Genomic DNA, 25769 nt, shown 5'->3' with positions numbered 1-25769 from the left:
CGGTAAGCGTACCCCGCGAAATTGCCGAAAAAAAAATAAAACCGTTTTTGCACTTGGGGGATGTTTGGGGACTCCCTCAACATGACTATGTGGGAGGGAGTTGTCAAAACAGCCCCTTTACATGTTTTTGGGCTTGATATTTTAAAAATCACTCTCAGTGCGAGAGACAAAATGGCGGCCGCCGCTTCCTGGTTTCGGCCGATTCGAATGTTTACTAAGATCTAAGAGCCAATCAGAATCGCGCTCGCGCACGCCACCGTACGCTTACCGTAAGCGTACGGTAAGCGTACCGTAAGCTGGCTCAGATATATATATTGATTTAAAGGCTATTTTCTCAGAATCTACTGAACAGATTTACACCAAACCTACAAAAGGCACTTCCTTGACCTAGGGACTACCTCTCTGCCAAATTTTGAGTAATTCTGTTCAGCCGTTCGGGCTGTAGCTCGTTCTAAAGGTCCTATGGAAAAATGCATGGGAAAAACGCGTTTTGGGACCCCCCTTTTATCTCAGCCCCCGCTTGACGGATCCCCCCGAGACTTTCAGGGTAGGAGCGGAGCGTAGCGCCCCACCTATTTTGAAAAATTTGCGAGGATTCGTCGACCGGCGCCAAAGTTATTCAAAATAGAATGTTGAGGTTTTCCTATGGAAACGTGGTCCTAACTATAACTACCTACTGGCTATCGCCAGTAGGTAATACTTCCCCGCGCGTGTACACGTATGATTATACAATGTCCAATGAAGGTTTAGGTTTATGTGTACATTGATGTACTTGTGAATATATATATATATATATATATATATATATATATATATATAACACCTGCATATAGCTCTAATAATGAATAAGTACATATTCGTCTGTGTATACACTTTATTGATAACATTTAGAATAAGACAAGAATCGTGCCATTGATCATACATTTGTACGCGCATCTATTTATTCACTCAGCAAATGAAGGAAGATAAGGCTAGCTTATGTTCCAATTTGTGAATAATTGTGTATTTTACCCAAAACACGCATTTGGACATACATACAGTATGGGCGCATTTGTACTTGTAGCATGTTACGTGTTTCATGAAGTGAAATATTTAACCTTGCAGGGCCTTCTTGGCGCTAACATCAAATGTGGACATCCTTTTCTAACTCGTTTTCTTGTATTTATTTTTGGGATCCTATGGTTCTTAATAATTTAGGAATGTACAACGGTCGACAACGGTTCTGAAGTTTAGGAGAAATTAATTCCAAGCTCTTGTTGTCACGAATGAACCTGTCCCTCCGCAACGTGTCATTTTTCATTTGTAGCTTTTAGTTGGACATTAAAAACAAGGCATGCATGTTGTATGCATATGTGAAGCCCTGCGCGCGCCCTCTCTCTTCTCACACCCGTGTTTGCATGCATGTCACGTGTTTGCATGCATGTCACCTGAAAGGGGAGACGGTGGCTGAGACGCATCGCGAAAAGACACAACTAAACTTCGGGGTTCGATGACGAATGTACAGAAAGTATCGATCCACCTGCTGTCCCAGACCTGGCTTAAGGCGGTGTTAGAAGTAGGATCTAGCGCAGATGAGAGGCAGTCTGCACACCACGGTTCGCCCTATTACAGTCCCCACGTTGGCAGCCACACCTGAGCCCAGCGGCAGGCTGCCCCTCGAGGGAGCTCGCACGTATACATTGCCCAAAGATGAAACAAATGTCATTTTAGTGAGACAGTGTTTACCTTTCGGTGAGATGTCTGCTATTGTCCAGTGCCCCCCCCCGGAAATGGTTCAAACTTGGGCTTTGAGTTGTTCAGCCCAGAATGTGTGCGAGTGCCAGCGATGCGCGCTGTATATTTGGCAGATCCCCGTTTAAAGGCTCACATCATACCGAAGGGCCCCGCGTGACATCATACCGAAGGGCCCCGCGTGACATCACACCGAAGGGCCCCGCGCGAGCGACCGGAAGTCTCCCCCGCGTGGATGTATTTTGCTGCAGGACATGGGATTCCTGCTGACGCGCTTTATTTCAAAAGTCGGATGAGCCACAGATGAGCCCGCGAAAAGCAGGAGAATGAACAGAACAACATAGACAGAGTGAAAAATGAAAAGAAAGAGGGGCAGGCAATGGAGGAAAGAACGAAAGAAAGATAGATGTTTGCTGTACATGACTACTTAAGAAAGAACAAGCATTGGCATAGCCAATAGGTCTCGACTTTGGGACCATATAAGGATATTCTGATGGATAACTAATCACTTATAAGGTCCGAAAGTGGAGACCAATTGGCTATGCCAATGCTTGTTATACTGTGCCACGGACACGTGCTCACCTGATGGCAATTTCACACCAGGTTCACACTGGGGGTGAGGAGGCGCAGCCGAGCAACGTCTGACGTCACCCCCAGGTAGCTGCTCGGACGTCTGACGTCACCCCAGGTATCTGCTCGGACGTCTGACGCCGCTCCCAGGTAGCTGCTCGGACGTCTGACGTCACCCCAGGTAGCTGCGGGGCGTAAGGGACAGACGCCCTTTAAAAGGGCCCCTTTGGACTGGTTTCTCCATCTTTTTTCCCAGCTCAGGAGGGCAGAAGGATCACGAGGGTGAAGCACAGAAGGGCACTGTCGCCAGAGAGGGGCCTTCTGCATCAACTCAGGTATGTGCCCTGCGCCCCCCCCCCCCCAATCCACCCATGCTGGAAACAAATGAGTGTGCTTGGGTCACGCAGGGGCGGCGGCAGCGCTTCTCCCCGGTGCCCTGCTTGGCATCTCTCCAAGAGGCTCTCACCCCTCCTGGGTCCCAGCAGAGGCGGGAACACGACGAAAGGAGTCCCCTGAATCCGTTCCTGCTCTCCCGGCCTCAGCGGCTGCGTTTCCCCCTGGTGCTCGCTGCTGGCCCGGCTCCTGTCCCCAGGGGCGTATCTTCAGGGGGGATCGTATAGGGTTTTCCTTTTTGAAGGCCCCTGGAGTGTTCTACACTTTTTGGCGGAGATCAGTCTTCAGTATTTGCAGTTTTGAGGGTCTTCTGTGTGGTTTATGCAACTCTCAAATTTATACCAGAAGGGTTTCGATTTTTAGCTGACCAGCATAGTGGATCCCACGGCTGCTTGCAAACATTTTTGTTAGTCTGGGATCGCACAGTTTGGTTAAAGTGGGGAAGCCAGGATTAATCCCAGGTTGTCTGGTTTCACATTGTGCTTTGTGTGCTCTGCCCCCCCCCCCCTTTTATCGCGAGGCGCGCGCGCTTGTTTTTCAAGTGCTGGCGTTTCTGGTAGGAGGCTTAATTTGTGGCCGTCCGAGGCGGGTTTCTTTCCTTTGTCTGCCTTGTTTTATGGCCGCTGCTGTGATCTGATCAGGGCGTCTATTGTTTGCACAAGGCGGTCACCCCGGGCTCTTTGGGGGAGATTGGTCGAGTGGGTGCAAGTATGAGGGTTCAAGTTCTGGCCTGGTTTTGGTATCTACTTGAGGGGGGGGGGGCCTTAAGCAAGGCGAGTGGTCTTGCTAGTTTACTTTTCAGTCTGCGGCTCCCTCGCCAGTCTGGGTGGAAGCAGCGCGGCTGACCTGACTCTCGCGGCTGCGGCAGCTTCGTAACTCTTCATGGCTTTGCTTTATTTGTAAGAGTGGAGCCGGGACGCTTTGCATTTGCTGCGGAGGAATGTTTTATGTGCATCACAGCACACTCCTGCAGCGGGCACCGGGCTCATTCCTGGTGGGCCGGAAGGGCAGGGGTCGGTTTTGTTACTGGGGGCCAACGGTGCTGCAATATGGGCCCCGGGCCCCTGTACCAAAGCGGCAGCGGCGCTTGACACTAGTATTCATTCCCCCCATCCTTCACGGCCGCAGCTTCCCAGTATCCATCCCGGGGGTCTCTTCCCAGTATCCATCCCGGGGGTCTCTTCCCAGTATCCATCCCGGGGGTCTCTTCCCAGTATCCGTCCCGGGGGTCTCTTCCCAGTATCCATCTCGGGGGTCTCTTCCCAGTATCCATCTCGGGGGTCTCTTCCCAGTATCCATCCCGGGGGTCTCTTCCCAGTATCCATCCCGGGGGTCTCTTCCCGGTATCCATCCCGGGGGTCTCTTCCCGGTATCCATCCCGGGGGTCTCTTCCCAGTATCCATCCCGGGGCGGTCTCTTCCCGGTATCCATCCCGGGGCGGTCTCTTCCCGGTATCCATCCCGGGGCGGTCTCTTCCCGGTATCCATCCCGGGGCGGTCTCTTCCCGGTATCCATCCCGGGGCGGTCTCTTCCCGGTATCCATCCCGGGGCGGTCTCTTCCCGGTATCCATCCCGGGGCGGTCTCTTCCCGGTATCCATCCCGGGGCGGTCTCTTCCCGGTATCCATCCCGGGGCGGTCTCTTCCCGGTATCCATCCCGGGGCGGTCTCTTCCCAGTATCCATCCCGGGGCGGTCTCTTCCCAGTATCCATCTCGGGGCGGTCTCTTCCCAGTATCCATCTCGGGGCGGTCTCTTCCCAGTATCCATCCCGGGGCGGTCTCTTCCCGGTATCCATCCCGGGGCGGTCTCTTCCGGGTATCCATCCCGGGGCGGTCTCTTCCGGGTATCCATCCCGGGGCGGTCTCTTCCGGGTATCCATCCCGGGGCGGTCTCTTCCGGGTATCCATCCCGGGGCGGTCTCTTCCGGGTATCCATCCCGGGGCGGTCTCTTCCGGGTATCCATCCCGGGGCGGTCTCTTCCGGGTATCCATCCCGGGGCGGTCTCTTCCGGGTATCCATCCCGGGGCGGTCTCTTCCGGGTATCCATCCCGGGGCGGTCTCTTCCGGGTATCCATCCCGGGGCGGTCTCTTCCCGGTATCCATCCCGGGGCGGTCTCTTCCCGGTATCCATCCCGGGGCGGTCTCTTCCCGGTATCCATCCCGGGGCGGTCTCTTCCCAGTATCCATCCCGGGGCGGTCTCTTCCCAGTATCCATCCCGGGGCGGTCTCTTCCCAGTATCCATCTCGGGGCGGTCTCTTCCCAGTATCCATCTCGGGGCGGTCTCTTCCCAGTATCCATCTCGGGGCGGTCTCTTCCCAGTATCCATCCCGGGGGTCTCTTCCCAGTCCGGTGGGAGCGTTTCTATAGCGTCCTTATGGTAGTTTATAGGTTGTCGGGGCCTTTTCTTGTGTTGTAAAAAAAAGATACATATATCTATGGATATCTCTGTCCTCGTTGTGTAGTCTTAAGTTTGCGTAAATCCGTTTTAACCCGCAGGGTGTTTTTCTTTCCTTGCCCGCAGTTCGTTGTTCTTGTATTTCATTGGCTCCGCTTCCTGCACTTCTTATATTGCTGCCTTTTAAATGCGGTGTGAGCAGTGTCTCTGGTTGTGTTTGCAGTTATGGAACCGTGTTTTCCTGTCTGAACATCCTCATGCAAGATGCCAACACAGCTGTTCCTTATACCCCCCGAAAATGTTACCTGTCTCCAACCACCAGGTGTTTTTTAGGGGGCACCTGATTTTATTCTCTGCCCCCCTTTCCTGTAAACTGCCGCCCCTGTCGAAACGAGGCCCCGTTTCTTTTTCTCCCCTCCAGCGGGCTGTAGAAAGCCAGAGCGGCGCGTGCATGTCCAGAGTCCCCGGACACCTCTGAGAGTTTTCACCACATCCTTTACGCCAAGATGGCCCCCGCCGGAGGGCCCTGAGGGGTGGGGGAGAGGGTGCACAGAGCTTGACTGACCAAAAGGCTGGCCTTTGGAGCCCCTGTTGTGTCTGCGAAACGTGGGCGACAATTCCCGTTCCGCTGGCGGAAATTGCGAACTGTCGGCACACTGATTAAACACCTAAAGGCAGCTCTGTAACCTCCGCCTCATCCAGCCAGAAACCCTCTTTAGAAAGTCCCTTAAAACCTGGGTTTTCACCTCTTCGGATGCCCGACGCAGAGCCTTGATCGAACTCGTTCAATCCTCTTCTCAGTAGCTGTTGCACTATACCTGCAACTCCGTCATCTATAGCGCCATGATGCTCCTCGGAGCCACAGCGGCGCTCTATAAATACCATATAACATAACTGAGAGATTAGCATTTTCGTTGAATTTATTTTTAATGTGGGTGATGTGTGAGAGTTTAATACAGACATTTTGCTGAGAAATTCTGTGTTTGTTTCATGGAACATCCATTAAAGTTTCTTTTAGATCAAAATAGGACCTCGCTTGTGAGAAGTGGGGGGGGGGGGGTCACAGATTATTTGCAAACATTGGTGAGCTGCTGCTGCTGTTGCAATATTTAAAACATGTCACTTTCCATGAATATTAGATGTAAAAACATTTAGGATTTAGACGAGTGCACCTGTGCACTTTGAGTGACCTGTCCAAAGAGGGCAGCAAAGAGCTGACATTGGATCATAAATTCAATGCGGTTTCAGACAGGGGCCCACAAAATACATTGGGCCCAGGACCCCCTAAATACATTTCACCCAGGGCCACAAAAATCCTTCCAATGTCTCTGTCCTACACACACAGCGTGTTTAGGGCAAGCAGCCTTCTGGCCCCGGTTAGTAAAGTGGCTCACTTGTGAGTTGTAGTAATGAATGTCATATGTCCTAAAACCACATAGGTGATGTCACTGCACTGTGCAGAGTTATTCAATGAGGGTACAGAGGTGCCAGGGGGTAGTGCTGCAGTACACTGAGGGCACAGAGGGGGATTTACCAGTGCCTTGAGACGCTCACAGGTGAGCAGCCGCGCTTATCGCGCACTGATTGATTGATTGACCAGAGGGTAGAGATGCAGTGTACCGCGGGGACAAAGATATCAGAGTGCAGAGATGCAGTGCCCTGAGGGTGCAGAGACAGATGTTACAGTGTAGAGATGCAGTGCATTGAGGGTGCGGAGGCAGATGATACAGTGTAGAGATGCAGTGCATTGAGGGTGGAGAGACAGATGTTAGTGTAGAGATGCAGTGCCCTGAGGGTACAGAGACAGCGATATTACAGTGTACAGATGCAGTGCCCTGAGGGTGGAGAGGCAGATGTTACAGTGTAGAGATGCAGTGCCCTGAGGGTGCGGAGGCAGAGGGCAGAGATGCAGTGCATTGAGGGTGCGGAGGCAGATGATACAGTGTAGAGATGCAGTGCATTGAGGGTGGAGAGACAGATGTTACAGTGTAGAGTTGCAGTGCCCTGAGGGGGCCGAGGCAGTGATGTTACAGTGTAGAGATACAGTGCCCTGAGGGTGTGGAGGCAGAGATATTACAGTGTAGAGATGCAGTGCCCTGCGGGTGCAGAGACTTGTTAGTATAGAGATACAGTGCATTGGGGGTGCAGAGACAGGTGTTAGTGTAGAGTTACAGTGCCCTTAGGGTGCGGAGGCAGAGACGTGACAGTGTAGAGATGCAGTGCCCTGAGGGTGTTGAGGCAGAGATGTTATGGTGTAGAGTTGCAGTGCCAACAGGGTGCGGAGGCAGAGATGCAGTGCCCTGAGGGTGTTGAGGCAGAGATGTTGCAGTGCCCTGAGGGTGCGGAGGCAGAGATGCAGTGCATTGAGGGTGCAGAGGCAGATGTTACAGTGTAGAGATGCAGTGCCCTGAGAGTGCAGAGACAGATGTTACAGTGTGTTGGACAGGCCTCACAGACGGCTTGCTCCCTCCCCGCTCGACGGGGCCCGAACCCCGGCCCACCTGGCATATCCCCGCAACAAGCACCTGTACCCCGTCTCCCGACGGACCCTCTGCCCTCGGACCCCTACTCATCACGGGGTCCGGCCCCACCGGCTTCCCGGCCGGGTCAAGCCGCCATCTTGGGCCCTGCACCACGCGGCCGCATGGCCTCCCCTCGACCCTAACCCCGGGCCTGGCCGGCCCCGACATCCCGGCACCACCATCCACCCAGGAGGTGAGCGGACCACTTGGCAGGTCAATGGGAGAACGAAGTGTCAAGGGCTCTCCTCCGCCAGGTGCCGATCGCTCCCAGCTCCCCCAGGCACTGGCTCCACCCCCTGCTGGGTGTCTGGACACCTTCATCCCGGACCCTCCGACCTCCAAGTGCGAGGGTCCGGACATCAAAGGGCACCAGCCCTATAACTGAGGCAGCTCCGGAGCAGGAAGGCAGTTGTATCCTGGAGTCGAGAGACACCGAGTGAACTCAACCCTGACGGTCTACTGGCGCTGCCGTAGCCCGCTCTTGTGAACCATCGTCCTGCCTGCTGGCGCTGCCGCGGCCTTCTGCAACCTTCACCTTCCTGGGACCTGCTGGCGCTGCCGCGGCCCGTTGTAACGACCATCCTCACCGGGACCTGCTGGCGCTGCCGCGGACCGTATAGCTTCCGGGGACCTGCTGGCGCTGCCGCGGCCCGTTGTATCGACCATCCACACCGGGACCTGCTGGCGCTGCCGCGGCCCATACCACCTAACCACCAAGCTCGAGGATTGTGAGCTCATCATCACCTCATCCGAACTACCTGATTGGTAAATAGACTGTCCCGCTACCCCCTTCCCTACCTTGTGAGACTCTAATCGAGGGGACCCCTGAGTCCAGACCTCCTTGTACCATTTAACCGTACCTTAAATAAGTGCTTATAAAGAACACTGAACCTTATCCGTGTGTGGTATCTGTCTGTGGGGGGGAAGTTACTTGTCTGTACGATCGCTGGAGACGGCTCTCCCCGGAGACCTCTCCTCCTGACCCCGGCCGACCCTCCCGGTCCATCTACCTTTTCTAACATTGGTGGCCAGCGGCGCGATCCGAATCAACGCGTAATCGTACAGATAGTAGCTCACCCCACGACAAAGCACGATGTCGACCAAAGATAGCAGCTCCACCGAGAAGTTCCAAATGGAGAAATTAGAAGAATACAACCACCGCGAACTGAGACAATTTTGCATAGAACTTGGCATTGCTACCACCGGCCTGAGTACCAAGGATGATCTAAAGCGCGCTCTTGAGTCATGGACAGAAACTGGGGTCACAGGACCCTCCGACCAAAACAGCGTCACACCAGACCAAAACAGCATCACACCAGAGGGGAACGCCACGGCTCCCGAGGAGCGGGGAACGGGCCTCTCACAGGAGGAGATACGAGAAAGAGACAGAGTCAGATTACACGAATTAGAGATGGCACGACTCAAGATGGATGGGGAACTTAAGTTAGCTGAACAGAAAATCAACCTCGAGCATATGCGGCTTCGAGAGGAACGAGAAGAAAAGCAGAGACAAAGAGAGCTGGAAGAGAAAAAAATAACGCTCGAGCACGAGCGCCGACTGGCGGAAATAGAACTGCGCAAACAGAATAAGGAACTGGGGGTGCCTGAGCGACCACACACCCCGGGGCCTATTGAGAAAAAAGTTCACATCCCCAAGGATGTGGTCCGCGAGTATGTCCGAGAAGACGACATACAACAGTGGTTTAAAGCCTATGAGATCGCAATGACCTCCCACCGGATCGACCGGAGTGATTGGGGAGCCGGACTTTGGGGGAGATTCATCAACGAGGGTCGCGATGCCCTGCTGCAGCTCCCCGATCACCAAATGTCGTCCTATGACCACATGAAGGCTGCCCTCCTCACCCGCTACGGCCTCACGCCCGAGATGTACCGCCAGAGGTTCAGAGATTGCACCCGGATCCCAGGTACAACTTGGGTGGAATACGTGAACTATTTCAGCCGGGCCTTCGAGGGTTGGATCAAGGGAAATCAGGTCACCACCTACGAACAACTCTTCAACCTTATGGTATGGGAGCACCTATCAAACAACTGTTTCGTCGAGCTCAGGCAGCACCTACTCGACAGTAAGCTGACTGACCCCCGGCAGCTCGCCGCCGAAGCCGACCGGTGGGAAAGCACCCGAGTGGGCCGGAAAGGGCCACACGACCAGAACAGAAGCAACCAAGGCCAGCACCGTCCTCGGGGAGGAGGAGGGGGCCAGGGGCGAGGGAGAGACGCCTTACCGGCAACACCCGTGGCCAGCACCCCACGGCCGGCCGGCCGGGGCAACCCCCCGTTGCGGCCTGGGTACCGAGCCAACGTCACGTGCCACCAGTGCCAGCGACTAGGCCACTACGCCAACGATCCGAACTGCCCGCTAAACCAACCACCCAAGCCCCGCCAGGTAGCTGCCGCTGCCCTGGGGGAAGAGCAATCATCAGAGGGACCCGAGGAGTATGAGCCGGACCAGCAATGGTGGGAACCGGCCGCCATGGTCCTGGCATGCTTAGGGGGAAGGGACATGGTTCCGCGGGCTCCCCTACCCGCCAACACCAGAAAATATGGTCAGTGGGTGACCATTAATGGACAGAGAGCCGAGGCCTTGCGTGACACCGGCGCCAGCGTGACGGCCGTCCGCTGTCACCTGGTGAAGCCCGAGCAGATCCTGCCGAACATTCTCTGCCCCGTCCGCTCGGCAGATAACTCTGAGAGCATGTGTAAGATGGCCTGCGTCCCGTTTGAATGGGGAGGGGTCTCCGGCCTACTGAAGGTGACGGTCCGGGACGATGCCCCCGTGGACTGCCTCCTGGGGAATGACCTCGAGAGTTCCCCGTGGGCCACCGTCGAGAGAAGAGAGCACTTGGGGATGCTGGGCCTCCCGGACTGGGCCTGCATAACCACCCGATCCATGGCCGCCCGTGCCGCCCCCCCGATCAGAAGAAACCGAATGGCCAGCACCTCCGCCCCCGGTTGCCCCCGCAGAGGACAACGGCGAGTCCGACCTCCCGGACCCGACTACCGAGGAAGACGCGCAACACCAGGACCTTCCGGATCTGGCTCAGTGGCGGCAAGAAGGGGGGCCCACCCAAGAACAGTTCCGCCAGGAACAAAAGACCTGTCCCTCCCTCGAGGGACTCCGCCAACAAGCCAGCACCCAAACCGCCGGGGACACCACAGGAACCCACTGGGTCTACTGGGATAACGACCTGCTCTACAGCGAGCAAAGAATCGCCGAGCTGGGGGCCGGTCGAGTTCTGGTGGTACCGCTCCGCTTCCGAGACTTTCTGCTCGACCTAGCCCACGATGTCCCCCTGGCTGGACACCTGGGCCAGGACAAAACGTACAGTCGCCTGGTGACCCACTTTTTTTGGCCGAAAATGAGGAATGACGTCCTGAACCACTGCCGATCGTGCCCCACATGCCAAGCCAGCGGGAAGAGTGGCCGGAAGCTGAAGGCCCCTCTACAACCCTTCCCGGTGGTCACCACCCCGTTCGAGAGGGTGGGGATAGACATTGTGGGACCTCTGGACCCCCGCACGGCACAAGGACACAGGTTCATCTTGGTACTAGTGGACCATGCCACCCGCTACCCCGAGGCGGTGCCTCTACGGACAGTGACCGCTCCAGTGGTTGGCCGGGCCCTGATGGGGATCTTCTCCCGGGTAGGCTTCCCCCGAGAAGTCGTCAGCGACCGAGGCACGAATTTCATATCAAAGTACATGAAGTCCCTCTGGCAACAATGCGGGGTCACCTACAGATTCACGACCCCCTATCACCCCCAAGGGAACGGACTAGTGGAGCGTTTTAACCGCACTCTCAAAGGGATGATTGGGGGATTGGAAGAACCTCTCCGTCGCCAGTGGGATGTACTGCTCCCGTGCCTCCTCTTCGCCTACCGGGAAGTGCCCCAGAAGTCCCTGGGTTTTAGCCCCTTTGAACTCCTATACGGACACCCTGTGCGAGGGCCCCTCAGCCTAGTCAAGGAAGGTTGGGAGATGGCCCCCCTAACGACCCCTCCAGACGTCTTCAAATACATCCTGGCCTTACGAAACCAGACCCGGCGCTTCAGGGAGATGGCCAAGGCGAACCTCGAGGCCAGCCAGGAGGACATGAAGAGGTGGTATGATCACAATGCCTCCTCCGTTGAATTCGAGCCTGGGCAGCAAGTATGGGTGATGTCCCCCACCGAACCATGTGCCCTGCAAGATAAGTGGACGGGGCCCTTCAAAGTGGTCGAGCGCAAAAGCCCCGTCACTTACCTCATCGACATGGGGTCCTCCCGGAACCCCCTTCGGGTCCTCCACACCAACCGGCTCAAACCGCACTTTGTGCGCTCCGAACTAAGCCTCTTGATGGCTACAGACAGTGGCACAGAAGAAGACTCCGAGCCCCTCCCGGACCTCCTGAAGACTCAGGAGAAGGACGGCTCCGTGGACGGGGTCCGGCTCTCGGACGCCCTCACTTCAGAGCAACGCCAGGACTGCCGGAACCTCCTGCTGCAGTTCGCTGCCCTGTTCTCCCTCACCCCCGGGGTCACCCCCTGGTGTTTGCACGACGTAGACACCGGGGACAGTCCCCCTGTCCGGCACCGGGCCTACCGCGTACCAGATCGGGTACGGGCCTGCATACAGGAGGAAGTGGCCAAGATGCTCACGATCGGGGTCATCGAGCCCTCGGACAGTCCCTGGGCCAGTCCGGTCGTATTAGTTCCCAAGGCCGCTGCCCCCGGCTCCGCCCCTGAACTGAGATTCTGCGTCGACTACCGGGGCTTGAACGCTGTCACCCGGACCGACGCTCATCCCATCCCCCGAGCAGACGAGCTGATCGACCGGCTGGGGGCCGCCCGCTACCTTAGTATCTTCGACCTAACGGCGGGCTACTGGCAGATCGGCCTCACACCCAGGGCTCAGGAACGGTCAGCCTTCTCTACCCCCGATGGCCACTATCAATTTAAGGTCATGCCCTTTGGCATGAAGAATGCCCCCGCCACGTTCCAACGCCTTGTGAACCAGGTCTTGGCAGGGCTTGAAGAATTCAGCGCTGCCTACCTGGACGATATCGCTGTATACAGCCGCCACTGGTCCGACCACCTCCGTCACCTCCAAGAGGTCCTGCAAGCCCTCCAGCGGGCCGGCCTCACCATTAAGGCCGGCAAGTGCCAGCTTGGCCAAGGGTCTGTGACCTACCTTGGGCACCAAGTGGGGAGCGGGCTGGTGGCCCCACTACAACTTAAGATTGCTGCCATCCAGTCCTGGCAGCCCCCCGTCACCCAGACCGAGGTCCGAGCCTTCTTGGGGCTCACCGGCTACTACCGGCGGTTCGTGAAGGACTACGGCAGCATCGTGGGGCCCCTCACGGGTCTCACATCCAAGAACCAGCCGAAGCGGGTCAACTGGACTCCTGATTGTCAAGCGGCCTTCGAGGAGCTGAAGGCCGCCCTGTGCACCGCCCCGGTGCTCCAGGCCCCCGATTACAGTCGGGAATTTGTGGTGCAGACCGACGCCTCCGACCACGGCATCGGGGCCGTCCTCTCTCAGCTGAACCCCGAAGGTCATGACCAGCCGGTGGCCTTCATCAGCCGACGTCTCCTGGCCCGAGAACAGCGTTGGAGCACCATCGAGAGGGAGGCATTTGCAGTAGTGTGGGCCCTCAAAAAGCTCCGACCCTATCTCTTCGGTACCCACTTCCGGGTACAAACCGACCATCGACCCCTGCAATGGCTGATGCAGATGCGGGGGGAGAACCCAAAACTCTTGCGCTGGTCCATTTCCCTGCAGGGAATGGACTTCACCGTGGAGCACCGACCAGGCCAAGACCACGCCAACGCAGATGGCCTGTCCCGCTTTTTCCGCCTCGACGAAGAGAGTCCCCAAGGAGATGGGTGACTCTCCCCGCCTTCAGCTGGGGGGGACGCATGTTGGACAGGCCTCACAGACGGCTTGCTCCCTCCCCGCTCGACGGGGCCCGAACCCCGGCCCACCTGGCATATCCCCGCAACAAGCACCTGTACCCCGTCTCCCGACGGACCCTCTGCCCTCGGACCCCTACTCATCACGGGGTCCGGCCCCACCGGCTTCCCGGCCGGGTCAAGCCGCCATCTTGGGCCCTGCACCACGCGGCCGCATGGCCTCCCCTCGACCCTAACCCCGGGCCTGGCCGGCCCCGACATCCCGGCACCACCATCCACCCAGGAGGTGAGCGGACCACTTGGCAGGTCAATGGGAGAACGAAGTGTCAAGGGCTCTCCCCCGCCAGGTGCTGATCGCTCCCAGCTCCCCCAGGCACTGGCTCCACCCCCTGCTGGGTGTCTGGACACCTTCATCCCGGACCCTCCGACCTCCAAGTGCGAGGGTCCGGACATCAAAGGGCACCAGCCCTATAACTGAGGCAGCTCCGGAGCAGGAAGGCAGTTGTATCCTGGAGTCGAGAGACACCGAGTGAACTCAACCCTGACGGTCTACTGGCGCTGCCGTAGCCCGCTCTTGTGAACCATCGTCCTGCCTGCTGGCGCTGCCGCGGCCTTCTGCAACCTTCACCTTCCTGGGACCTGCTGGCGCTGCCGCGGCCCGTTGTAACGACCATCCTCACCGGGACCTGCTGGCGCTGCCGCGGACCGTATAGCTTCCGGGGACCTGCTGGCGCTGCCGCGGCCCGTTGTATCGACCATCCACACCGGGACCTGCTGGCGCTGCCGCGGCCCATACCACCTAACCACCAAGCTCGAGGATTGTGAGCTCATCATCACCTCATCCGAACTACCTGATTGGTAAATAGACTGTCCCGCTACCCCCTTCCCTACCTTGTGAGACTCTAATCGAGGGGACCCCTGAGTCCAGACCTCCTTGTACCATTTAACCGTACCTTAAATAAGTGCTTATAAAGAACACTGAACCTTATCCGTGTGTGGTATCTGTCTGTGGGGGGGAAGTTACTTGTCTGTACGATCGCTGGAGACGGCTCTCCCCGGAGACCTCTCCTCCTGACCCCGGCCGACCCTCCCGGTCCATCTACCTTTTCTAACACAGTGTAGAGTTGCAGTGCCCTTAGGGTGCGGAGGCAGAGATGTTACAGTGTAGAGATGCAGCTCCCTGAGGGTGCGGAGGCAGAGGGCAGAGATGCAGTGCCCTGAGGGTGCAGAGGCCGATGTTACATTGTAGAGATGCTGTGCATTGAGGGCTCAGAGACAGATATTACATTGTAGAGATGCAGTGCCCTGCATGTGCAGAGACAGATGTTAGTGTAGAGATGCAGTGCCCTGAGGGTGCAGAGACAGATGTTAGTGCAGAGATGCAGTGCCCTGAGGGTGCAGAGGCCAATGTTACATTGTAGAGATGCTGTGCATTGAGGGCTCAGAGACAGATATTACATTGTAGAGATGCAGTGCCCTGCGGGTGCAGAGACAGATGTTAGTGTAGAGATGCAGTGCCCTGAGGGTGCAGAGACAGATGTTAGTGTAGAGATGCAGTTCCCTGCGGGTGCAGAGACAGATGTTAGTGTAGAGTTGCAGTGCCCTGAGGGGGCGGAGGCAGTGATGTTACAGTGTAGAGATACAGTGCCCTGAGGGGGCGGAGGCAGTGATATTACAGTGTAGAGATACAGTGCCCTGAGGGTGTGGAGGCAGAGATATTACAGTGTAGAGATGCAGTGCCCTGCGGGTGCAGAGACTATTGTTAGTGTAGAGATGCAGTGCATTGGGGGTGCAGAGACAGGTGTTAGTGTAGAGTTACAGTGCCCTTAGGGTGCGGAGGCAGAGATGTGACAGTGTAGAGATGCAGTGCCCTGAGGGTGTTGAGGCAGAGATGTTATGGTGTAGAGTTGCAGTGCCCTTAGGGTGTGGAGGCAGAGATGTTACAGTGTAGATATGCAGTGCCCTGAGGGTGTGGAGGCAGAGATGTTACAGTGTAGAGTTACAGTGCCCTTAGGGTGCGGAGGCAGAGATGTGACAGTGTAGAGATGTAGTTCCCTGAGGGTGTGGAGGCAGAGGGCAGAGATGCAGTGCCCTGAGGGTGCAGAGACCGATGTTACATTGTAGAGATGCAGTGCCCTGCAGGTGCATTACACACCAAAATCTGCATATTATTCCCCCCAAACTAGTGATAGGCGCTACTTATCGCAGCGGGTGAATATTATATGCGAGGGTGTCACTACTTATCTGATGCGATAAAATCACGGACTCTGAGAAGCTTGAATCGCAGGATTAGAAAGTTTGATCTGTAATTTCTGCGCCTTGTCTCACTTCACATGTCCATGTCACAGTTTTTAAAAATCAACAAACATGGACCCGTTTCCTCTCATGCTAATGTTCTTATGTAGTGTCTTCACACTAGGCCTGGGCGTAGTTCGCGGGGTTTCGCTACGCAGAACCCCGCCAAGTGACAAACACTGGAGTTCGGTAAGCGGCGGAGTGCAGTCAGTGAGTGACAGACATTTTTCTCTTTTCCACACAGGAAGAAGACGCCGGTAGCGGAGCACCCCGAGACCATCATGGGGTTCAGAGCACACCTTCTCACCCTTGGGTTCATGTTTGCCATCTTGGTAAATGCCAGTTCCGGCTTCAGTAAGTGACCTGATACAGAGGCCGATGGTGGGGGGCACTGATCAGCACGTTTCTAATGTAGTGTCACTGTGACGAGCAGTAGGAGACCCTTCATAACAGGAGAAGCACTGGATGGAGTATAGAGACATATCTCAGTGAAATGCCTCTATTGAATGCAATCATGACAAGATATGGACCCAGCACCCTTAATGCCCCAGAGGACGCTGACCTGAAATTATTGCTTATGTAGGATTTAACGGTTCATGGATTGAACCTCCTGTGGTCGCAGCCAGTATTAACAGTGAAGGGGGTCCAAGCGGGCACAGTTGCCCCCGCTGGTAATATAAGGAATGCCGTAACATGATGCACAAAGTTTTACAGGCTTTTATCCGGCGCCACCAGGGAGTGGCAGTGAATGGCTCCTGCAAACCTATAGGAGAGAGTATAGACATCTGCTAAGAACAAAGAAGAGAACAGCACAGGATGTAGGGTGACCAACCGCCCGTAAATTTCACGAGCCGTCTGTGATTTGGATCTCATGTCCATTGTCCGAGATGACCCCTTTTACGGGTGCCTTTTGTCCGTAATTTGGGCATTGCAGGGAGCGGCGCTGATCCCCTGCGAGAAGCCTCGGCTTCCTGATGGGGGCGCCTCGCACTCCTTGGAGGACAAGAGCAGCCGCACCCGCCCATTGTCATCCTGTGTGGGCTGATGACTGTCATTCTGTGTGGGCTGATGATTGTCCTCCTGTATGGGCTGATGATTGTCCTCCTGTATGGGCTGATGATTGTCCTCCTGTATGGGCTGATGATTGTCATCCTGTGTGGGCTGATGATTGTCATCCTGTGTGGGCTGATGATTGTCATCCTGTGTGGGCTGATGATGGGAGTGGGTGCCATGGAGGTCCCAGGGAGTGGGTGCCATGGAGGTCCCAGGGAGGGCTTGCCATGGAGGTCCCAGGGAGGGGGTGCCATGGAGGTCCCGGGGAGGGGGTGCCATGGAGGTCCCGGGGAGGGGGTGCCATAGAGGTCCCAGGGAGTGGGTGCCATAGAGGCCCCAGGGAGTGGGTGCCATAGAGGCCATGTTATTCCGCATTCCTGGTGATCTGTGGTCCTGGTACCCATTTATAAGAAAGGAGACCGTAGTTATCCTTCAACTAAGGCATATTTCCCTTTCAGATGGAGCAGGCAAAATTCTCAGCAAAATTATATTAAATCGACTCCAAGGCTGTGTGCACAAGGACCATGTTCTAACCGAGGTGCAGGCTGGCGTCAGGTCAAGGGCAGTGGAGTAGAGAAACTTGAGGGCCCCCCCTGCAAAGTATATGGAGGGAGCCCCCATGCTCTGAGCCTGTCAGGAGCTGTAAGGCCAGGGACCCGCAGTACCACAGGGGCTGCAGGGGCTATTGTTACGCCACTATTACCAATACAACCGTTATAAGAAACCCTGGATAGTGGAGGTAATAGTTGGGCCTCGTCTGCCTGCAGTCTATCATAGGCGGTGGTCTACCCACTACAGGGTCCCTGCCATCAGTACTCCGGGGGAGTTTGTCCTATTTTAAGTCGGTTTCCTGGTGCAGACTTCTGTCAGGGTATGCAACATTGGGCCCGCCCTTCCTACAGTTTTGACAAAAGTGCATCCACTGCTCCTTCTCTTTCTCACCCCCTTCCTACCTCTTGCTTCCTCTCTCTTCCTTTCCATTATATCTGAGCATCTTATCCATTCTTCTCCCAGCAGTTTTCATTATATCTGACCATCTTATCCATTCTTCTCCCAGCAGTTTTCTTTCTGTTCTCTGTCACTTATCTCCTACTTTTCCTCTCCCATCCCATCGATATCTTCTCATTATGCTTTTCCTATCTCCTGTGCAGTATTTCTCTCTGCTCTTCTTTTATGCTATCTCTTGTATTTCCTTTGTCCATTTTCTCACCCTCTCCATTGCCTACCTCTGTTTTGTCTCTTCCTCTTTTATGCCCGACCCTCTCTTCCTTATCACATTTCCAGTTGACCTGGTCCTTATAGCACCTTGTGACTTCTTTCCTACATACTTTCTCACTGTGACCCTCGATTAGCGCTTCCAGTCCTTTCTCATCTATCACTATGCTCTCCATCAATCCTGTGCGGACCTGCTCCATGGGTGAAAGGCCTCCCGGATTCACAGCTGTATTGTAGACTACGAATGACATGGAGCCTGGATCTCCCGTCTTGAGCTCTCACCCACCAAAAGCACTTCTTTTGGACCATGTATCATCACCTTGTTCAATCATCCCTGACATAGCTGTGGACCCTAATGCAAACATGGCTGCTTGGCACTTATTGTAGTTTTCCTAATGTAATTGACAATTTAATAACAAATGTGTTCAGTATTATGGGGTGCCCTTATGAATGTGTTCATGTTTGCTGAGAACAGATATCCGGTGCAAATAACTCTCTCTGTTGCTTTTCAGGTGTGACCTTTTTCACTGTGGACAATCAGGGCGTCTGCAGGGAGGGACCGCCCCCACCCCCAAATAATGGCTATGATTACACTTCCAACGCTCGTGTTGTGGGGAGGCTGAGCGGTGTAAACCATGTGCTCTTCGGACGATATAAATTTCTGTATGTCGTGAGAGGTTCTGAGCTGTATGGCGGTCCCATGCCGTCAGATCCATCCAGGGACTGGTTCCAAGGTCCTGGAAGGCGCGTAGGGAAAGCAGGCTGGGATCTATTCAAGCGCCTTTTCTTCGACCCGAGTACAAGAGATCTTTATGCCGTCACTCATGGAGGTGAGCTCTACGCAGGCCCCCCGCCGATCAATGAAAACCAGGCTTGGAAGGACGCACTAGGTAAAAAAGTTGGTCATGGCGGATGGGATGGATTTCACGCCCTCTTCTTCGACCCCCAAGGGATCCTGCACGCAGTGACTGCTGAGGATAGATTTGTAAAAGGAAGTCCTCCAAAGGGTGGAAGAGACAACTGGATTGCAAGAAGCCAGGCCATCGGAGCAGGTGGATGGATCAATTTAAGCCGATTTATGTCCTTTACTCCTGACGGCAACCTTTGGGGTGTCTCCATTTCAAGCGGGAAGATCTACACGGCCTCTCCGCCAACTTGGGGCGACAACTGGATTGGAAGAGCCCAAAATCGGGGTGATAGTAACTTGTTTAAATTCATGGACTTCACAGCTCAGTGACGAGAACACCCCACCACCCTTGTCTATGTAAGTATGACGTCATGTCCTCGCCCGTCTCTAACACTTTCCACAGAAGCTCTTAGTTCAGCTTTGCCTTTGAGTTATTCAGTCAACTTTCCTACAGTTAGTTTTCGAAATGCACAGATGCTAATGTCAGTGTAGCCAACACACTCCATCCATCCTCTGTTCTCAAACATCATTGTTTCCTCCTAATGAGTAACAAGGCTCCCTTTTTACAAGCACCCCTTGGCACATTAATGGCAGCTGATTGGGGAATAGGTTGAGATGTTGGCAGGGGTGCCAGACCTTGGGTGACAGTTTCTCTTACAAGGCAGGAGCAGTATGTAATTAAAACAGCACTTGCCGCAGTCTTTATTTGTTGATTTTCAGAAATAAAACACCAAAGCGGGGTTTACTTTTAAAACACTAGACAAAGATGTCCTGGAAGAGTTGTGGGTATCCTGTTTGTGACCACTAGGTCTTGCATTACATACATTTAAGGACCAATCAAGGGTGGGCGCCCCTCCCTAAGTGACATAGGGGTCCACCAGGGCCTTCTGGCACAAGCCCAGTTCTGCGAAGCACAGGGAGGTCATGCACTCTCTTGACCTGCTCCCGAATCTTCTCAGAAGTGTCTATCTGGCCTATTCAATTCCTTTCTCTCCTACGCTGTGCCACAAAGTCTTTGGAAGGCCAGATGGGGAGAAGGCAGTTGGTCCACCATGATGGGGCCAGTGAGGGCCCACGCAGTGAATGGGAAGCAACACACAGGGGAGCCTATCAGCTTGAGGAGGCATCCCATCAGTTACACTTTGATTTGGGCTATGCCATGGCTATCCGGGCACAGGGTCTGGCACACAATGAGATGAGTTGCACAGACACCTTAGGGCACACAAAGTAGAGTTGCAATTCCGTTCCTCCCTGGAAATCATGCAGGTGATGCGGGCACTTAGAGGGCACCGCTCTCCAGATGTCACCGGTAGATGGTGTGGGCCCCTCGTATGAGATGTGATATCCCTGGAAACCTCTAAGAGAGCAGAACAAGCCAACTGGTCCTTGTGAGCCCACTTCAGGTTGCCACACATCAACAGGTTGTCGGCCCAGACCAGCCACTATTCAGGACCTTTCCACAAGCAGTTTTCCTCCATGTGCGCAACAGAGTCCTTTGGCAATGTGCACCACGCAGACCAGATTCTCCGGTCCTATGTCCCCACAAGTGGATCTCTCCTCTTGGTGAGGTGGCACTGAGTAGCAGCTATACCCCACTGGGCCTTTGAAGCTGGGGGAAGGATCAAAGGGTATTCCTTTGGACCACAGATGTGTCCCCTAAAATCCCGTCCTGTCTGCCATGAGGTTACAGAATGCAGATCTCGATCTTTATGGGGCTGTCCTCCCGACCCAGAGGCCAGGGGTCACAATCTCTGCCCTCCCATATTCTTACGCAGGGGAATTTCAGAAAAAATCACATCTAAGTTAGAATAATAATATTGTAACTTCCCAGTTGTATAAAATAAACTAGCTAATATACTACATGAAATACTGTATATCAGGGGTAAATGATGATATGTCACTCCTTCCGCTACTGATGTCGGTAATTTCATACATACATAACAATCACTAACTTCCATAGTTTCTACATAGTGTACTAACAGGTTAGCAAACCTTCAGATCTGTCCCATTCCTCTTCGTACTGTGGTGTAATTCTATCTCATCTGGTGCTTCTAATTCTACTCTGCCTTGTTTAAGGTTAGCTACCTTTCCACGTGTACTAGTGTCATTCTGTTTCTTTGCAGACATTAAATAGGGTACGGCTATTGTCAGTCCTTAACATGCTATAAGCGCTATCAAAATACTACATATGCATATTCTACGACATGTCTTTATACAGTTTTGTTTCGATTTTTCAGCCGCTCTATTATCACCCATTTCTGACTATTGGAGATTTAATCCCCTCTTTGTGACCTTTACACAGAATATAAAGTGTGATATTATATTTCAAGTTGGTCTCACTTCTTAGTCAATTTGATCAGCACTCAATTCTTCATCACTGTCTCCACTTAATTCCAAATTCTCGAAATCCTCAAGAATTACATATGTCCATTCAGGACCCTTGAATTTATTATTCAGTCTTTTTAAATGTGGACTTCTCCTTCTTGGGTTACTTGTCGAGGGTCCAGATTGACTGGTTACTTCGTCTACTTGTTCTGGTTCCTCACTTATTGTTTTGAGGCGATATTTCAGTCTTTTGATAAAACTCGGCCAAGTATCACCCTTTCTGAGCCTTTTAGCTGGCACTGTGCTTTCGCCTTCTCCAATTGTTCTTTTATTTTCGTTGACTGGTGACACACTTTGATTATTTTCGTCGTCAGGATTCCTCTCTATCTGACCTTGTCCAGGGCTTATTACCTTTGCCGTTTCTGCCTGGATGCGTTCTTCTACCCTATTCTGACCCTGTTCAGGAGTTTGTTTATTTTGGCCTTGTTCTTTCTGTTCTTCCTGAACTTGACCTAACTGGTCCTGCTCAGGTCTTATCATTTCTTGATTGTCTTCTGCCTGTGCGTTATCTCTAATGCCTATCTGTCCCTCCTCAGACCCAGCAGCGCTGTTTTGGGTTGCTTCTGCCTGAGCTTATTGCTCTTTCCTTATCAGGTCCTCCTCAGATTGGTTAGGCGCTTTGTTTTCTGTAATCTGAGTGAGTTCTTCTATTCCTGTCTCATCCTCATTATCACTCTGTCTGTCTAAATAAGTTTGGCTTCTTGTTCTCACTGTTACTTCAGGTATGTCTGCTACTGGAATCCAGTCATCCTGACTGGTGCTTGGTCGATCTTCATCAGCTACTTCAGGATCTATTTCTCGTGATCCTTCAGCTGTACAGCCTTCAGCCTCTGCTTCGTCGGGTTCTGTTACCCTTTTGGTATGGCTGGCATGAATCCAGTTAGGCAAACCTGCACACTTCACAGCTGTGGTGGTAACCAGTATTGCTTGATGTGGTTTCCCCACCTTGGTGCTATGCCCGATTATCGGGTGTGATCTTTTATCGCTACCCAAGCACTTGGATCCAGATCATGTGCTTTAGTCGACTGTCTGGTCGCAGCGTCTTCCCCAACCTGGTGAGAGAGAGAACGCACTTGATCAGCCGTCTCTTTGCAATACTCCAATGCTAAATCATCAGATATATTGAACAGCTTGTGTCCAGGTACACATGCTTGCCTCATTGCCCTTCCCATGAGTATCTCATGGGGACTCAAGCCGGTATTCTTATCTGGTATGCTTCTGAGTCCCATCAGGGCAAGAGGCGAAGCATCAGGCCACTTCAGTGGGGTGGATTCACACACCTTTCCCAGTCTTGCTTTTATTGTACCAGTTGTTCTACCACTCCAGAAGCCTCTGGGCCGTATGCACAGTGCCGCTTTTGCTCAATTTTGAATGCTTCACAAATTAATCAAATTATTTCATTATAAAAATGAGACCCTTGGTCTGATTAAATCGTTACTGGAAACCCGAACCAGGAATGAGTTCTCTCAACAGGAGTTTGGCCACAGTTAAAGTGTCATTCCTTCTGGTGGGGTAGGCCTCCACCCACTTGGAAAATAAACAAACGATGACAAGGACATATTTTAATCCCCGACAAACAGGTAACTGAATTAAATCAATTTGGAGTCTTAAGAATGGGCCTTCAGCTTTTCCAATCTATCCAGGACAAACTATAGTTTTCCTGCCTCAGTTAATTTGTTGACAAATTAAGCATCTCTGGCAAAATCTCTCTGCTACGCTCCTGAACCTTGCGTTAAACCAATCCTGTCTAAACAGTCTTATCGCATCTCTGCCTATACGTGTATCTCCATGATACATGCTAGCCATGGGTGCAAGCCTACAATCAGGTAACAAGGGTCTCCCATCTAGGTAAATTATTACACCATCGTCAGCTCTTCTTTGACACCCTATTTTCTCCCATTCTGCCTTTTCTTTTATTTCCGCTTCATTCTGTAACTCTCTCACTTCCTCCCAGGTTCCTACACCCCCAAGCAGCATAAGTTGGCAACTTATTCCAAATGCATCAATTTGCTTGTTTACTGCCATTTTGTATTTGGCACAATGTTGGGCAACTTGGTCGGCATAATGATTACCAGCTGTCACTTTGTCGTTTCCAGATTGGTGAGCAGCACACTTGACCACTCCACTTCTTTTGGTAATTGAATTGTTTCAAGTAACTCTTTTACAAAATGTCCATTTTTAATAGGGGTTCCTGAAGAAGTCAAGATATCCCTTTGCATCCAGAGTTGGCCAAAGTCATGCACAACCCCAAAACCATACTGACTGTCTGTGTATATGGTCACTTTCCAATTTTTCCCAATTTTGCATTCTTTAATTAAAGCTATCAATTCTGCTACTTGTGCAGACTTGACTCCTGGTAAATAGGATGCTTCGACTACTCCACCCAATGTGCACACAGCGTAAGCAGCCCTGAAACCTCCTTCCTCATGACGCATACACGAACGTTAGCGAGATCTAAGTGCTTTGTTCTCACAAACCATATACAGTCTTCCACTCATGTTAATCAAACAATCTCCTTGCCAACATTCTTTCAGAACCTCTCTACTCCAGCTGAAAGATCTCTTCATCCTCTGAATATGAGGAGAGTTTTGAAATTCTATCTCGATAAGGCAAGGGACATTTGCAGAAAGTACCAATTATTTATCAACTAGGGTCCGGTCCGTACGGGTTTAGTCACTTCCACACAATCCATCTCCCGATGGATAATTTCCTGCATCCTTTTGTGCTACCAAAAAGCTGACAAGACGCTAGCAGCTAAACCTAAAGCGCACTCCACTGGAGCTTATGCGGCTACCGCTGCTTTCTTGAGGAATATCCCTATTCCGGATATTTGCAAAGCAGCCACGTGGAGATCAGTCCATACATGTACCAAACTTTACTGCCTAGAGTTGGAGGCTAGAGCAGACGCTCAAGTAGAACAGACCTCTCTCAGAATTCTATTTCCTTAAATGGCTACCTTAGTTCACTCTGTCTTCTCCACCGCGTTCTGTGGAGGTGGGCTTGCTACTCTATTCAGTGCTCATGACTATAAAATGAAATCCCCCACCAGAGAAGGAATCGTTTCTTACCTGTAACTCCAGTTCTCTATTAAGGGAACTTCCGTTCTAGTCTTAAGCAACCCTCCCTCCTCCCTGCTGGAGTAACCATGGGACCTCAATATCATCACTCATCACTTTTAAAAGGAACTGAAGCAACTGCCAAAAGCTGAGCATGATGGGATACTGGTGCTCTCTGGGTTCTTAAAGGTGCAGTTCATATAATGACAGCCTATGGGGCTACTCTGCCCTGTTTCCCTTACTCTTTATTCCCTATCAAAACAGGGTTTGTGAAAGAGATTTATGCTGTTGTATTAAAACATCATGAAGTTATACGCATATATAATTCTCCTGGCCCCTTTTTTAAGGACAAGATGAAGAATTGGGCCATTGTAGACCAGTCCTGTAGCCTCGTCTTAATATTGGTCATTCCTAAGTGACTCTCTGGCCTTCCTGAAGAAACGTGAACATCTACACTTAGGAAGATATATCGTGAAAAAGTGCTCCGGGGTCCCCGCATGTGGGCGGGACTGTTCTGTGGTTATGACTATAAATGGAAATTCCCTGTCAGAAACTATTCCTTCTAGACTGTCCCTTTGTATGATGATGTCATTTAGGGTTTTGAGGTGCTTTGTGACATCGTTCTCTGGGTCACCCCTTTTATTTATTTAGGCGTCTCAGGATTCGTGTTATGGATTAAACTTTGTTGAGGGTTAGAGTTTGCATTGTTTGAAGGAGTCTATCCTGTGAATACAGGTCAACCCAAAATCCCAGGTGATGTCATCAAACAAACATTCATCCATGTCTCTTCTTGGTGATTGTTAGAGGTGGGGGGCTGAGGAAAGTGAACCCTTTTCTTCCTCTTCACTGGATGATTCTTTTAATAACAACAAAATGACTTTATATGATGTTTCTTTATTATTATTCCATGTAAGACGTCTTCACGATCAGAGAGCTCTGCTCAGGGGGAGCAGCTGAAGGTCAATGAAATATATAAACGTGTGTTTGTGTTGTGGTTTGTTGTATCTGCTGCCTGACTGGGGGCGTAAAGTTAGTTTACAGCTGACACATGTTTCTTTTATTCATTTTACTAGAATGCCACAACAATAGGACAGATGTTTAAAGGGTCTGGATGAAAGCCACGCCTCAGGAAGTTCAACGCTGGACACCACTCTATCCGGAAATGTTACAGACCCTCTAAGACACCCAGTTCCTGGTTGGAGGACTGATTTTTACAAACCGACTGAGACCCTCTGGGAGAAAGCTCCTGTTCTGCTGCTCGCTGTATATGCACGAATACTCTGCAGCTGTACAACCTATCCATAATCCGTTTCAAATAAAGGGTGCTTGAAGTGTCAA

The 25769-nt window shown here is 52.7% G+C and overlaps 1 protein-coding gene across 1 annotated transcript; it reads left to right on the top strand.

Moving 5' to 3' along the window:
• The first annotated feature begins 2499 nt into the window (after positions 1-2499).
• Positions 2500-25769, top strand: LOC146863499 (uncharacterized). The gene is made up of 4 exons (XM_085643380.1): positions 2500-2636; positions 16060-16169; positions 18596-19347; positions 25505-25769. The coding sequence occupies exons 2-3, from the start codon at positions 16097-16099 to the stop codon at positions 19318-19320; spliced, it is 798 nt and encodes a 265-aa protein (XP_085499506.1). The 5' UTR covers positions 2500-2636; positions 16060-16096; the 3' UTR covers positions 19321-19347; positions 25505-25769.

This window comes from Triturus cristatus, chromosome 2_2, assembly GCF_964204655.1.
Source record: "Triturus cristatus chromosome 2_2, aTriCri1.1, whole genome shotgun sequence".
Lineage (NCBI taxonomy): Eukaryota > Metazoa > Chordata > Amphibia > Caudata > Salamandridae > Triturus > Triturus cristatus.
The sequence above is the reverse complement of the archived record's forward strand: the minus strand, read 5'-3'. Positions and strand labels throughout refer to the sequence as shown.

Bases quoted from the DNA above. Each gene is read 5' to 3' on its own strand.
- LOC146863499 (XM_085643380.1), top strand. From the start codon at position 16,097: ATGGGGTTCAGAGCACACCTTCTCACCCTTGGGTTCATGTTTGCCATC. The intron at 16,170-18,595 runs GTAAGTGACCTG...GTTGCTTTTCAG, and splicing joins AAATGCCAGTTCCGGCTTCA to GTGTGACCTTTTTCACTGTG.